Genomic DNA, 15000 nt, shown 5'->3' with positions numbered 1-15000 from the left:
TAAATACAAACAAGATAAAACAGAAAATAAAAGGCAAAAGAAAGTGACAAATAAAGAAAAACAAAGATTCCAGTATTTTTCCCCCACTGCCAAATCCCATCGTAAATCGAAGGATCGTAAGTCGAAGGAATGGCTGTACAAAGGATTACAAAGGTGGAGCATGCCGACAGGAGACTTTTGGGTCCATAACTAGGTCGGATGTAAATATGTATACATATCTACATATATATATATGTATATATATATATATATATATGTATATATATATACATATATATATATTTATATATACATACTGTATATATATGTATATATATATATATACATATATATATATATATGTATATATATATTGATAAATAAATAAATTATAATAACATAAATAATAATAGATAAAATAAATGCATAGGCATAGTTAAATAATAAGCAAATAGGTAAATAGTAAAAAATAATGAATTGACAGATAACTAATAATAAATGGAAATCAAGCAAATATTAATAATAAACAAACAGGCAAATAATAACAAACAAATAATATAAAATAAATGGCAGTCATTACATCATCTTGCTTAGGCGTTTATCTAAACGAATCTTAAAGCTTCGAACTGAACTACATTGCACTACTTACCCCATGTTGTGAGTCTGTAGGCCAGTTTCTCATAAACACGACCCAAACACATAATTAGGATGAAGTTGACAACCGCCCCAGATAGTGACGATATGGCTTGTGCCTGAAAAATATAGATAATATAAATATATCATATTATCATATCATATCATATCGAGGAAGGGGGTCGCCGATTAAGTGAAGCGGCTTTGCTGTGGATGCACTGTGTCTTGCTGTATTGCTTCTGACCTAAGGCAGTGGGCGGGAGACAGGGATGACCCGTCATCCACGAGGAGCTAAAATGAGACAGGCGAGGGGGAGTGGGTATGGGTGGGAGTAGGTATGTGTCATTTGAAATGGCCCGTTAATATCTATAAATATGATTAATAGAATGAGAGTTAATTAATTAATTAATTAATTAATAATTAGCAATTGATTATATAGAACCATAATCAATAATGCAGTTTGATAACGATAATATATATATATATATATATATATATATTGTTGTGAAGGTTGGACAGATGAGTGAAAAGGTGGTAGAGAAATACGGGTTAGAGCGAGAACACTGTATTACTGACGTTTCGACTACAAGTCTTCTTCAGAGTGACAGACAGCGTGTGTGTACATCATATATACTCTCTTTATGGCTCATCCGGCTGGACGTTTCAGCAAGTCGCATGCCGATTGGCCCGATACTCCCTCCTCCACAACCAATCTGGCGGCTGCAAATGCCAAGTTAACGAACCCTTCTCTGTGGTTGCTGACCTTTCCCAGTGTTATGCACGCGGACTCGACCAGCTTTCTCATTCTCCTTTGAAGTCCGGTGCAGATCGGGCGTGCTCCTTCCCATTCTGGTAAATGTCCGTGTGTGTCCACATGTACTACCAGTGAATTTGAAGTCCTGTGATGTCGTAGGTCGTTCTTGTGTTCTCCTAGTCTTTTTGTCAACCCCCGTGACGTCTCACCGTAATATGTTGCAGGACATCCACTACATGGTATTCCGTATACTATGCTATTTTCGTTGGTGTGTTGTTCTTGTTTGTTACTTAGGACGTCTTTTATTTTGCGCCCGGATTTATACGCTATTTGGATGCCGGCTTTAGATAACGTATTGGTTATGGCTTTTGCTTCCTTTGCAAAAGGTACTACTAGGTATTTTATTGAAGCTTTGTCACTTTTCGGTCTTGCGTAAATTTCTTCCGCTTTCCTTCTCAATTTGGATAGTAGTCCTGCTGGGTACATAAGCTTGCGGAAGACATTAAATATGTAGGACATCTCCTCTTCTACATATTCTTTGTTGCATATCCTCAATGCTCTCAGATAGAAACCTATTATCATACCTGTTTTTGTGCGTGTGCTGTGATGGGATAAGTAGTGTATGAAGTCGTCTTTGTTCGTGGGTTTTCTGTATACTGAAAACTTTACATCCGTTTCACCCCGATGAATGACAGTGTCTAGGAATGGTAATTGGTTGTCTTTCTCAAACTCCACTGTGAACTGGATGTCTTTGTTCACTTCGTTAAGCATGCGGAGTTTATTGTTTATATCTGTTCCCTCGGGTACCACCACCAACACGTCATCTACGTATCGGAACCAATGTGAGCCTCTTCCTATTATGCGAATAAATTTATCCTCCTCTAGTGTTTCCATAAAAAGAGAAGCCATGACAGCACTTAGTGGTGAACCCATAGCCAGTCCTCGATGTTGTTCAAACTCTTGGCCCTCAAACACAAAGGCACCAAAGTTCACACACAGAGATACCAACTCTATATAGTCTGTTTTTCTGACTGGAAAGTCGCTTTCATTCATAGAATTTATAACCCTCTTTAACGCCTCAATGGCCCCCTCAATACTTACGTTCGTAAATAACGCTGTCACGTCGTAGCTGGCTAACTTTTTTCTCTCGAAGTTAACTTTTTCTAGGCGTCTAATCAGATCCGACGAGTTGCGTAGGTGTGCGTCGCTTATTGTTCCTAGTAGCGCAGAAAGGGGCTTTGCGAGTTGTTTAGCTAGGCGATGCGGGGCACTGCCTATCCCTGAGGTGATGGGTCTCATTGGTATACCCGCTTTGTGGATCTTCGGTATTCCTCTCATTCTGGGTGGTCTTGGGGCCTCTTCTAGAAGTCCTAATTTCTCTTTTCCTTTCTTCGTCCTAGATAGAATCTTCCTAGCCTTCTTTTTGAACTCGTCGGCCTCCTGTTGTGCGAAACCAGTGGGCATCTTCTTGTATGTGTTTTCATCGTTTAAAAGCTCATGCATCTTCTCAACGTAGCTACTTTTGTTCATTACCACGATTCCACCTCCTTTATCCGCTTGTGTTATTAAGATGTCCGTTCGTCTGCTGAGATCTTCTAAAGCCTTCATGAATCTTCTCGGCAGACTACATTCGTTGTTGTTCGCTAGGGCGTGGTAGCAGGAAATCACACCTTGTTTAAATCCTTTTTCTACGTCCTTTTCGTCCCATCTGTAGTTCTTGTTGATAGACTCGCCGTATTGTTTCCCGTATAATCCGGTGTCAAATTTTAAGCCAAGGGAGAGCACTTGAGTTTCCGTCTTTGAGAGATGTATATCTGATAGATTGGTGATGAGGTTAGTACGACCTATGTTGTTCCACATGCTGTTAGAACACAAGCCTAGTAATTTCTTTTTCAACTTTAGTTCTTGTGCGCCGTATTCGTTGTGTAACTTTGTCACTAGGTGTGAGGATAAGGTGAATCTAGCGGCGCTTCCTCTTAATTCGTCAATGCTGTTGGATAAGTCGGAGCAGGCATCTTTGAGATATGCTCGTGCGCTGTCGGTGAAGGGGTTTTCTTTGTTCGTGAGTTGTTTTGGCGCGCTTCTTGGGAGTACCTGTTCTGCTAAGCAGTCCTGCAGGAATCGCCGACGGAGAGTATAGCTGTCAATCTTTCGGAGTCTGTAGTATTCCCGTATCTCCATATCCGCTTCTCCATATCCGCTTCAGCAACCACAGAGAAGGGTTCGTTAACTTGGCATTTGCAGCCGCCAGATTGGTTGTGGAGGAGGGAGTATCGGGCCAATCGGCATGCGACTTGCTGAAACGTCCAGCCGGATGAGCCATAAAGAGAGTATATATGATGTACACACACGCTGTCTGTCACTCTGAAGAAGACTTGTAGTCGAAACGTCAGTAATACAGTGTTCTCGCTCTAACCCGTATTTCTCTACCACCTTTTCACTCATATATATATATATATATATATATATATATATATATATATATATACATATATATATATATATTGTTGGTACATTGTGACAAGTTGATGAAGGTGGAAAAAGAAGTCACGGGTCTAGTTCCGAGTTCCTGAGTTTATTCCTGACCGGTTTCGCTCTATGCTTCTTCACATTCCTCTGAAGAAGCATAGAGGGAAACCGGTCAGGAATAAACTCAGGAACTCGGAACTAGACCCGTGACTTCTTTTTCCACCTTCATCAACATATATATATATATATATATATATATATATATATATGTGTGTGTGTGTGTGTGTGTGTGTGTGTGTGTGTGTGTGTGTGTGTGTGTGTGTGTGTGTGTGTGTGTGTGTGTGTGTGTGTGTGTGTGTAGAACACTGAATGGGTCCCAGTGAACAGATTTACATTTATCAACCACAATTCACTTTAATTCTAAGCCATCAACACCGAGAACCTCGAGGAGGCATACATGCAGAAATTGAAAATATATATATGTGGGTAATAGAATGAGAGTTTTTGAGCTCTTACCTGTGATCGAAGAGTTTCGCTTTGAAAGAGCGGAATGGACACAAGAGTTCTGTAGATGATAACTGCGACGATGAAGATGATGACCAAACTGATCTGTGGAGGGAAAGAGTCCCTATAACACACGAAATAGAAAAAAAAAACATTAAAGGAAGCGTAAAAAAAGAAGAGAGAGAGAGAGAGAGAGAGAGAGAGAGAGAGATGAGAGGGAGGATATATATATATATATATATATTATATATAGAGAGGAGAGAAAGTAGAGAGAGAGGGAGAGAGAGAGGATGACGATTCGGGAATCCGTTACCCGTGGCCTCACCATGATGAAGATAATCCCGACTCCGGCAACAATCCTCTTGGTCCGGATGCTCTTCGGGAAGGACGGTTCCCGGATACCCGTAATCGGATTCCTCTCCTGGTGCGGCGCCTTGGCCGCGAACTCGGGTCTCGGACGCTCCTCCTCCTCCTGGAAATCCAGGCAGTCCCAGTGGTGGGCCAAAGAGGCGCTCTTGCGTTTCCAATATTCCAAGAAGGTGACCGCTGGAAAAGGGAGAGAGGATAGTTAGTAGTTATTGGTTCTTGGGGGTCTGTCAGTGTCTTCCAGTAGGTTCTGGAAGTCCTGGAAATCCCAGTGGTGGGCCAAAGAGGCACTCTTTCGTTTCCAGTATTCCAGGAAGGTGACCGCTGGAACAAGGAGGGAGAGTAGTTAGTAGTTGTTGGGGGTCTGTCAGTGTCTTCCAGTAGGTTTTGGAAATCCTGGAAATCCCAGTGGTGGGCCAAGGAAGCGCTCTTACGTTTCCAGTATTCCAGGAAGGTGACCGCTGGAACAGGGAGGGAGGGTAGTAAGTAGTTATTGGTTCTTGGGGGTCTGTCAGTGTCTTCCAGTAGGTTCTGGAAGTCCTGGAAATCCCAGTGGTGGGCCAAAGAGGCGCTCTTGCGTTTCCAGTATTCCAGGGAAGTAACCACTGGAACAGGGAGGGAGGGTAGTTAGTAGTTGTTGGTTGTTGGGGGTCTGTCAGTGTCTTCCAGTAGGCTCTGGAAGTCCTGGAAATCCCAGTGGTGGGCCAATGAAGCGCTCTTACGTTTCCAGTATTCCAGGAAGGTGACCGCTGGAAGAGGATGTCAATCAACCAATCAATCAGTCAATCCATTAGCCATTCTGAGTCCACTGCTGAACAAAGGCCTTTTTGATATAGTTGGTATTGGTTAGTGGGGCGCCTGTACCGACTGAATATGGAGGGGGAATAGTTAGTAGTTATTGGTTAGTGGGACGACTGTTAGTGTCTTCCGGTAGTTCCTGCAACTACAAAAACAACAACAACACCAACAACAACCATAAACAACTCCATGTAATGATAATAGTGATGAAGATTGTTACTCTAAAGCCGTTATTACAATGGGCTATTTTTCCTCCGACAGTTGGAACAGACGTCCAACCCACAGCTTTCGGGAAGGTATCTGATATGCTGGAGGAAAATACTTTTCCTCCATCATAATATCAAATGACATTCTATGTCAACTGATGAGGAAACAGAGTGGTTTGCCGTGGTGATATGACGGTGGGAAAAGTGTTGGTGGGCGGTACCGCCGATGAATCGGAGGTTGGAGGAAAAATATCCCAGTGTGATAACGCCTGAACAAGACCATTACGACAATTAATGTACACTGGCTAAAAAAAAAAAAAAAAAAAAAACAGAACTCACCCCAGAAGGAGACAAAGATGGCGTAGAAGACAGTCCCTGGGTGATCGAAGAGGTATGAGATTTTGGTGTTGGCGCAAATGTCATAAAGGTCCCAGGTCTTACAGCCGATCTGCTCGTCGCACAAAGGACACATCATAAAGGTTCCCCGCTTGTGGCAGATTTCATTGGCTGGCGTGTTTGAGTTGATGGTAAAGACTCCATACATAAACACCATCAACCCAACAAAGGCCGCAGGCAGGAGCCAGCCCGTGTAGAACCCTTCGGGCGACAAAACGTAACGGTTATAACGGATTTAACGTCAGGGAATATTTAAATTTCATAACGGATTTAACGGTCATAAAATACTTAAATTTAATCTTTAAGATGTCATAAAGGACGAAGCTTTTATAATTATCATAAAGGCTGTAATCTGAATAACGGATTTAACTATTACAACGTATTTAACTGCCATAACGGACGTAATTAATTTTACTGTAACAGTCATAACCGACATATCTATTATAACTTATTCAATAATCATAACGAATATATCTGTCATAAAATATTGAAATTTTATATATCATTAATTTTGTTATTTATTTATTTATTTATAACAGACGTAAACGACATAACGGATTTAACGGCCATAATGGACGTTACGCAATTAACGGTCACAACGGCCGTAACCAACATAACGGACGTAAATATTTTAACGTATTTAACTGTCATAAATTATTTAACTTAATAACGGGCGTAACCGAAATACCGGTCATAACCGTCATACCGGATGTAACTGATATAATTGTCATAAAGGGCGTAAACGACATAACGGCCATAACCTACATAACGTCCTTAACCGACATAACGGTCATAACGCCCACCGACATAAGGGTCCCAACGGCCTTAACCGACATAACGGTCATAACCGTCATAAGCAATATTCCCTTAAGCTGTGCTCGCGCACATGTTTTAAAACTAGCGCACATAAAGAAAAAAAATGTGGGCACAATATTTTTTTCTTCAAATTATATTAAAATCCATTCAATGAAGAAGTTCCAACCAAACCTCAACTTATAAATTCTTTAAAAAATATGGTCACTTGCCAACCGTCAAACCAATAATTGCTTTTTCCTTTTTTCCTCCTCTAACTCCTCTAAAAGGAGGAGGAGGAGGAGGAGGAGGAGGAGGAGGAGGAGGAGGAAGAGTAAAATAAGAAAACATATAAGATTTTTTGTTGTAAATTCGTATTAAAAATAATGGTATACAAAGATAAAACATAATCTATGAGCTTGTCTAACAAAGAATTTGACTTTTTATTCATTTGATTTAATTACTTATTTCAGTTTAATTTCATGACTTTAAACACACTAAGGCAGGCTGTAAAAATAACACTTTTTCATACAGTCACCCAAAAAGACATTTAACTTCACGTAGAAGTGTAGGAACTGTACACTTTAGTAAAAAAAAAAAGTATGCTTACTTCGGGGCCCCACCCGAAAGACTTGTGCTCGATTCAGGGCCTCCCATGGCTTTGATCCCCATTTGGAGGGGAGGGGGAAAGAGGGGAAGGGGAGGAAGAGGGGGAGGAGGAGGGGAAGAGGGGAGAGGAGAGGGGGAGGGTGTGGGAAAGGGGGTAGGAGAAGGGGGGAGAGGGAGAGGGAGGGGGAAGAGGGGAGGGAGGGAGAGGGGAGGGGAGAGGGGGAGAGGGGGAGGGTGTGGAAGAGGGGGAGGAAGGAGAGGTGGAGGAGGATGGGAAGAGGGGAGGGGGAAAGAGGGGAGGGGAGGGAGAGGAAGAGGAGGAGGGGAAGAGGGGAGAGGGAGAGGGGGAGGAGGAAGAGGGGGAGGAGGGAGAGGTGGAGGAGGAAGGGAAGAGGGAAGGGAGAGGGGAAGGGGAAGGGGGAGTTTTTTTTGTGCCAATTTGGTATCATGGCACGCTGCTTGACCCGTGCCATGGCACGGGGCCCTGTCTAGCGGCCTCGCCATAAAACATGTAAGCTTTTTTTTTTTTTTTTTGTGGACTTCGGAATTTTGTGATTTTTCTCTTCTGGTTCTTCCTCCTCCTCCTCCTCCTGATCTTGACTTCCCTCCTCCTCCTCCTCCTCTTTCTCTTCTGCTTTCGCTTCCTCCTCCCTAGCTTGGTCCTTCTCCTCCTCCTCACCCTAATCTTGCTCTTCCTCCTCCTCCTCCTCCTCTTCTACTTCCTCCTCCTCTTTGGCTTTCTCTTCCTCCTCTTCTTCCGCTTCCTCCTCCACTTCCTCTCTCTCTTTTTTCTTGCTCTTTCTCACTCTCGCTCTCTATTTCTTCGTGAGTTAAAATGCGGTAAGCCAAGCCAAACGTATGACTTAAACTAGTTTAAGCTCACACGCGATGTTGAAGTCAATATTCGTTTAGTGGAAGTTACGTCGTGTTGGTTCAACTCCCCCTCCTCTCTCCTCCCCCCTCTCTCTTTTTCTCTCTTTTTCATGACTAAAGAGTATTCATTTCGGCATATACGCGTTCGAATCCTCTTCTATAAATAGGCATATAAATACAATACAATAAATAATAAATATAAATAACAAATTCTAGTTATTTTTCTCATCCTGCCTCGTAAAAAAAAAAAAAAAAAAAAAAAGAACATCATCTCTCAACAATAATCTCTCAACGGTTTCTCCACTAATTCGAAGATTCGCGGGTACGAACTTTCGCGGCGGGCAATCAAGTTAAAAAATTGGCGTCAATTAAATTTAGTGATGACGTCCAGTTCATTTAGTGTCCATATATTTTTGCGATAGGAAGAAAGCTAAGTTTATTGTGTGACTGTAGATTATGTAATATTTTAATTATATATAATATATATATATATATATATATATATATATGTTGAGACATTCTGACAGGTTGATGTAAGCGGAATAGGAAACACAGGAGTCTTAGTCTTGAGTTTATTCCTGACTAGTTTCGCAGGTATGCTTTTTCAAAGACTAAGACTCCTGTGTTTCCTATTCCGCTTACATATATATATATATATATATATATATATATATATATATATATATATATATATATATATATATATATATATATATATACACACACACACACACACAATATTTTTTAAGGCCGACATTGGGTCGCCTCCCCTCTAGCCCCGAGGTCCACCTGAACAGCTGCCACTCACCAAGCCAGGCGAAGTAGATTCCAATCTTCTCCCCGAAGTACTCCCTAATATGATCGAGCGGCTGATACTTGTACCATTTGCCCCACTTTGCCCAGTAGTGGTAGAGTATCTGCCGTGGGTTGAGTTGGGTGGGGTCGGGGCAATTGTCCGGAAGCTCGTAAGGGCCCTGGAGTAAGGATAATAAACTATTAAGTCCACTAGACTGGTTCTGGCCAGGAGGGGAAGCGACCCAACATCGGCCTACCAGGGGTTTCTCACTTCCCATAGCGTGATAGCGGGACTATCATTGGGACTAGGAACCCTTTAGAAGTTAGAATTTCGCCTAATTTTTCTAGTTAATTTACTGACTTATCTACCGGTAACTTTCATAAGTCAAGGAAATGAACTTAGTTAATTTTCACTTCCTCATCATTTCACTCCTAAGCATTGGGAAGTGGAAAACCTCTGCTAGGGTAAAGACCTGTCAATTGCTGTGAGCATTTTTCTAACGACGTTGGGTCGCTTCCCCGCCTGACCAGATCTGTCGAGAACCAACGCAGCAATCCCTCAGCGGCTCCCGGGACTCGAACTCACGACCATCTGCTCACGAGTTCGACACTGTATCCACTGAGCAAGCGCGCGCTCCAAATTCTAATTTTCTTAAGGTAGCGGCATACTAGGCTAGCATGCTACCTGCTTTTGCTACTTGGTTTAGTGATTTCCGTAGAAACATCTTGTCAATGTGTCTAACATTCGTATTCTAGGTCTGACTTTTCTTAGTCTGTCATTCAGCTTCTCAGACGCAAAAATCATTTGACATTTGCAAATTTGAAGAAAAAAAAGTCACTATAAAGTAATTAATATCAAAACGAAGTAGCAAAAGCGAGTAGCAAAAGTAAAAAAAAAAAAAGAAAAAAAAAGTAGCAAAACCAAGTATCAAGAACAAGTAGCAAAACCAAGTATCAAGAACAAGTAGCAAAACCAAGTATCCAAAATATCAAAACCAAGTAGCAAGTAGGATGCTAGCGAGAAATGCCTAGCGAGTCCCTAAACGGAGAAGGGGATGGGGGGGGGGACGGGAAGAACGTGGTTTGTATACGACGATACCCCCCTCGGCGTCCACTCACGTCATGTAGCGGGAATGAGGCCGTGTAGGCGCCTTCTTCCACCAGACGGTCGATGCCGATCTCGCCCTTCTTCCTCTTGCCGAAGGGCGCTGTGGCCAAGATCTCGTTGACGATCCTCGACCGCTGCGTGTTGGTGAAGTACGTCTCAGTGTTGTCGCTCCCCAGGAACCTGCCCGAGGGACCACAAGAACATGAGAACGGAGGAGACCCTAAGGCCTACACTTGGTAGTACTATGTCCCGTACCAATTGTCGTCCTCATCTATTAAGTTTAAGAACATGAGGATGGAGGAGACCCTAAGGCCTACACTTGGCAGTACTATGTCCCGTACCACTTGTCGTCCTCATCTATTAAGTTTAAGAATATGAGGATGGAGGAGACCCTAAGGCCTACACATGGCAGTGCTGTCACCAGCTGTCTTCCCCATCAATTAACTTTAAGAACATAAGAATGGAGGAGACCTTAAGGCCTACACTTGGCAGTACTATGTCCCTTACCACCTGTCATCCCTATCAAGTTTCTCTTAAGAACATAAGAATGGAGGAGACCCTAAGGCCTACACTTGGCAGTACTATGTATCTTACCATCTATCGTTCCCATCTTCTCTTAAGAACAGAAGAACATAAGAATTGGGGAGAGTGTAAGAGACCATAAGGCCTACACTAGGCAGTTCCCTGTCCCTTACCCCCTACCATTCCCATCCATAAAGAGAGACGGAGAGAGAGAGAACGGTAAAACTTAGGAATGGGAGGCTGCAAGAGACCATAAGGCCTACACTAGGCAGTTCCATTTCCCTTACCACCTGTCACCCATAAAGTTATCTGTGGGTAAACCAGTTCTTGCCTATTTCCTTCTTAAACCTCAATTTGTCCAGTATAAACCCATGACTATGAGTCCTGCCCTGCTGTCTTGATATGATAACCTTGCCTCCTGCATCTTTCTTGTTAAAGCCCTTGGCCCATTTGAAGACCTCTATCAGGTCACGCCGGATGGCCTTTGTCCTCATTCACGTGGTAAAAAATAAATAAATTATAATAACTATATTAATAATAATAATGATGATAATAATAATAATAATAATAATAATGATGATGATGATAATAATAATAACAATAATAACAATGATGATGATGATAATAATAAAAACAACTACAATAATAACAATAATAATAATAATGATGATAATAATAATAACAATAATAATAATAATAGTAATAATGATAATGATAAAAACTGTTCAGACAACCTACGGGAGCGATTTAATGATATCTTCAATTAGGTTCCGCACCTTACGCATTTTTCTCTGTGACGCCCGCCCGGCGATTTTATTCATCCGAAGGCCGGAGTGTGGCTCAACTGGGGTCCCGATCAATGGAGACTAAGTTCAGGCCCGTGTCCATTCCAGGCCAGTTTAGGAAATTGGCTAACGACCTCAAAAAAAAAAAAAAAAAAAAAAATAACCTTATTGATGATTTATTACATCGTTCCCGTTGGTTGTCTGAACCAAAATATTTATTAATTTCTCTATTTATTCTTATCTAATTTATTATTATTTGTTTAATTTTGTCAGTGATTTAATAATTAACGTCGTCAACTCCCGCTATCAGGAGGCTAAGACGGTGCCCCTCATAGAGGATTTTCTAGAGCTTAATTGAATTAACCATGCCCTTGGTCCAACTCGCCGGCGGAAGGGTTCGAACTGCCGTCATCTCCTTGACCGCCGCAAGTAGCGACGCTCTAACCCGCTCGGCCAGCAAGATTTATTTTTCATTTATTTTCTTAACCACGGGGATAAATATAAGACGAAATATTCAAAGCCAGATAAAATACTTTTTAGCAGTTAAAGGCTTAATTGAGATCAGTGAAGACAGTTAAAAAGATATATTCTTGTCTTGTGTGAAGAACTGAGATAATGATACGGAAAAAATAGTACGCGAGGACCTGAGAATATTATACGAAAAAAAATACGTGGAGTTGAGACTAGGGTACGAAAACTAAAAATTGTACGAACACCTGAGACTGTGATACAAAAAGAATTTTGCTTTCAAGGCTGAGGATAGGATATGAAAAAAATAAAAACCAAAAAAGCTAAACTAATTCTGAATTTCAGGAATTGTTCAGAAGACTTCGGCTGAAGTTTCAGGCGAAGGAATAATTTGCAAATTTCATGAATTCGTGGACATTTTTCTTAAATGAATAAATAATAGTAAAACTTGAGAAACAGGAAGGAGGGAGAAAGAGAGAGAGAGAGAGAGAGAGAGAGAGAGAGAGAGAGAGAGAGAGAGAGAGAGAGAGAGAGAGAGAGAGAGAGAGAGAGAGAGAGGTTTTCTTAAATACTTGACTATTTCTATATGTATATGTATGTATGTAGGTATGTATGTATATATGTATGTATGTACGTATGTATATTCGCATGTGTGTATGTATGTATGTGTGTGTGTATTTATGTGTATGTATGTGTGTATATTTGTATGTATATGTGTGTGTATGTATGTGTGTATAAGTGTATATACATTATATATGTATGTATATATAAATGTATATACATTATATATGTACATGCATGTATATATATATGTCTGCCGATCCTTAACCCTCTCTCCCTCCCTCCCTCTCCCTCCTCTTCCTTCCTTTCCCCTCCCTCCTTTCCCCCTTCCCCCCCCTTCTCTCTCTGCCTCCCTTGACAATGTCCTACTTATTCCCCTATAAGACGCCCCATATCCCTCCTCCTCCTCCTCCTCTTCCTCCCTCCTCCTTTTCAACCGTTGCGAGTTCGCAGATCCTTTTCTATCGACCCTCCTCCTCCTCCTCCTCCTCTCCCCCTCATTCTCGTCTTTCTCTTCCATTTCTTTCTTTCTCCTCCTCCTCTCTCCCTCATTCTCCTCTTCCTCTTCCTTTCTCTCTTTCTCCTCCTCTTTCTTCCTTTCCTTTACCTACATTTTCCTCCTCTCTCCACCATCTCCTCCAAGTCTTCCTCCTGAAGGTCAACCTTGAATGAAAGATATTTGAAGGATGACATGTCAAGGTCGGGGTCCCGCTCCTCCTCCTCCTCTTCCTTCTTCCCCCTCCTCCTCTTCCTCCTCCTCCTGTTCCCCCTTTTCCTCCTCCTCCTCTTCCCCCTCCTCCTTCAAACTCTCTTGCCTCCTCCCTCCTCCTCTCCATTCCTCCTCCCCCTCCTCTTGTCCTATTTTCCAGGGACACTATATTACCCTCCCCTCCCCTCCCCCCATTCGTTCCCCCCCTCTCCCCCACTTTCCCTCCCCAGCCCTCTTCCCCCCCTCTTTTCAGCTATCAATAGCTCGTTCCTCCTCCTCCTCCCCCTTTTCTTCCTCCTCCTCCTTCTCCCTCTTCGTCCTCCTCTTCTTCCACCCTCTTCTTCCTCCTCCTCCTCCTCCCTCATCTTCTTCCTCCTCCTCCTCCTCCCTCATCTTCTTCCTCTTCCTCTTCCACATCCTCATCCCTCTTCTTCCTCCTCCCTGCTCTTCCTCCACCATCCTCTTTCTTCTCCTCCTCTCTTTTCATCCTCCTCCCTCCTCTTCTTCCTCTTTCTCCTCCCTCCTCCACCTCCTCTTCTTCATCCCTCCTCTTCCTCCACCATCCTCTTTCTCCTCCTCTCTCTTCATCCTCCTCCTCCCTTCTCTTCTTCCTCTTTCTCCTCCCTCCTCCTCCTCCTATAGGTCTCGTTCTATTATTAGATCACATCAGCCTTCCTCCTCCTCCTCCTCCTCCTCCTCCTCTGTTGTCACCAACACGATTATCACCAACACCATCATCAGGATGATCACTAACATCATCACTATCACTATTATCACTATCACCACTAACAATACCATTATCACCATTACTATTATCACCACTGTCACTATCACCACTAACAATGCTATCATCATCATTACTATACCACTGTCACTATCACCACTAACACTATCACCATCACTATTACTATTATCACCATAGTCACAATCATTATCACCACTATCAGCAACCCAAGCACTCCCACTATCACCACCCCCACTATCACCATGTAATAGTGAGGGCTGAAACTTTTGGTTGTTTCAAGAAACGGTTAGATATCTTTATGGATGGGGATGACAGGTCTTCATGGACATGGAACTGCCTAGTGTAGGCCTCATGGTCTCTTGCGGTCTCCTTCATTCTTAAGTTCTTATCACCACCACCACTATCACCATCAGCATTATCACCATCACCACCACCACAATCACTACCACTATCACCACCATCACTATCACCACCACCACCACTATCACCATCAGCATTATCACCATCACCACTATCACTATCACTACCACCACTCTTACCATCACAACCACCACTATCATCACCACCACTATCTCTATCACCACCTCACCACCATTATCACCACCATCACTATCACAATCACCACTATCACTATCACCACCTCACCACAAGTATCACCATCCCCACCTGTTGACCCGTAAGTTCGCGTTGTGGGACGAAGTCTCCCTCCCTCCCCTCTCCCCTCTCCCCTCCTTTCCCCTCTCCCTCATTTCTCGCTCTCACCTGTCGATCTTGGACTTCTTGAAGGCGCACGTGAAGTAGTCGAGGGGCTTGTTGGGCACCTCCTGCGACATCAGGTTGGGCAGGCGCAACCTTTCCAGGATCACCTCACTCCAGTTGGCCGACGGGTTGTTGTGGGCCTGGAAACGGGGCAAGGGAGAGAGCCCAG

The 15000-nt window shown here is 42.7% G+C and overlaps 1 protein-coding gene across 8 annotated transcripts in view; it reads right to left on the bottom strand.

The window, feature by feature from the left end:
- The window catches only part of LOC143041132 (anoctamin-7-like), a 291193-nt gene that overhangs the window by 20430 nt on the left and 255763 nt on the right, over window positions 1–15000 (bottom strand). For all 8 annotated transcript variants that reach the window (XM_076212883.1, XM_076212882.1, XM_076212886.1 and 5 more), the window contains 7 exons: window positions 14835–14971; window positions 10294–10462; window positions 9188–9353; window positions 6049–6306; window positions 4665–4885; window positions 4352–4444; window positions 629–731 (listed from right to left, as the gene is read on the bottom strand). In XM_076212883.1, coding sequence (XP_076068998.1) covers window positions 629–731; window positions 4352–4444; window positions 4665–4885; window positions 6049–6306; window positions 9188–9353; window positions 10294–10462; window positions 14835–14971 — 1147 coding nt within the window. The remainder of the gene's footprint in view (window positions 1–628; window positions 732–4351; window positions 4445–4664; window positions 4886–6048; window positions 6307–9187; window positions 9354–10293; window positions 10463–14834; window positions 14972–15000) is intronic.

Source organism: Oratosquilla oratoria, chromosome 30 (genome assembly GCF_046742065.1).
Source record: "Oratosquilla oratoria isolate Oo_2021 chromosome 30, ASM4674206v1, whole genome shotgun sequence".
Classification (NCBI taxonomy): domain Eukaryota; kingdom Metazoa; phylum Arthropoda; class Malacostraca; order Stomatopoda; family Squillidae; genus Oratosquilla; species Oratosquilla oratoria.
This window is presented reverse-complemented; position numbering and strand designations above follow the sequence as displayed.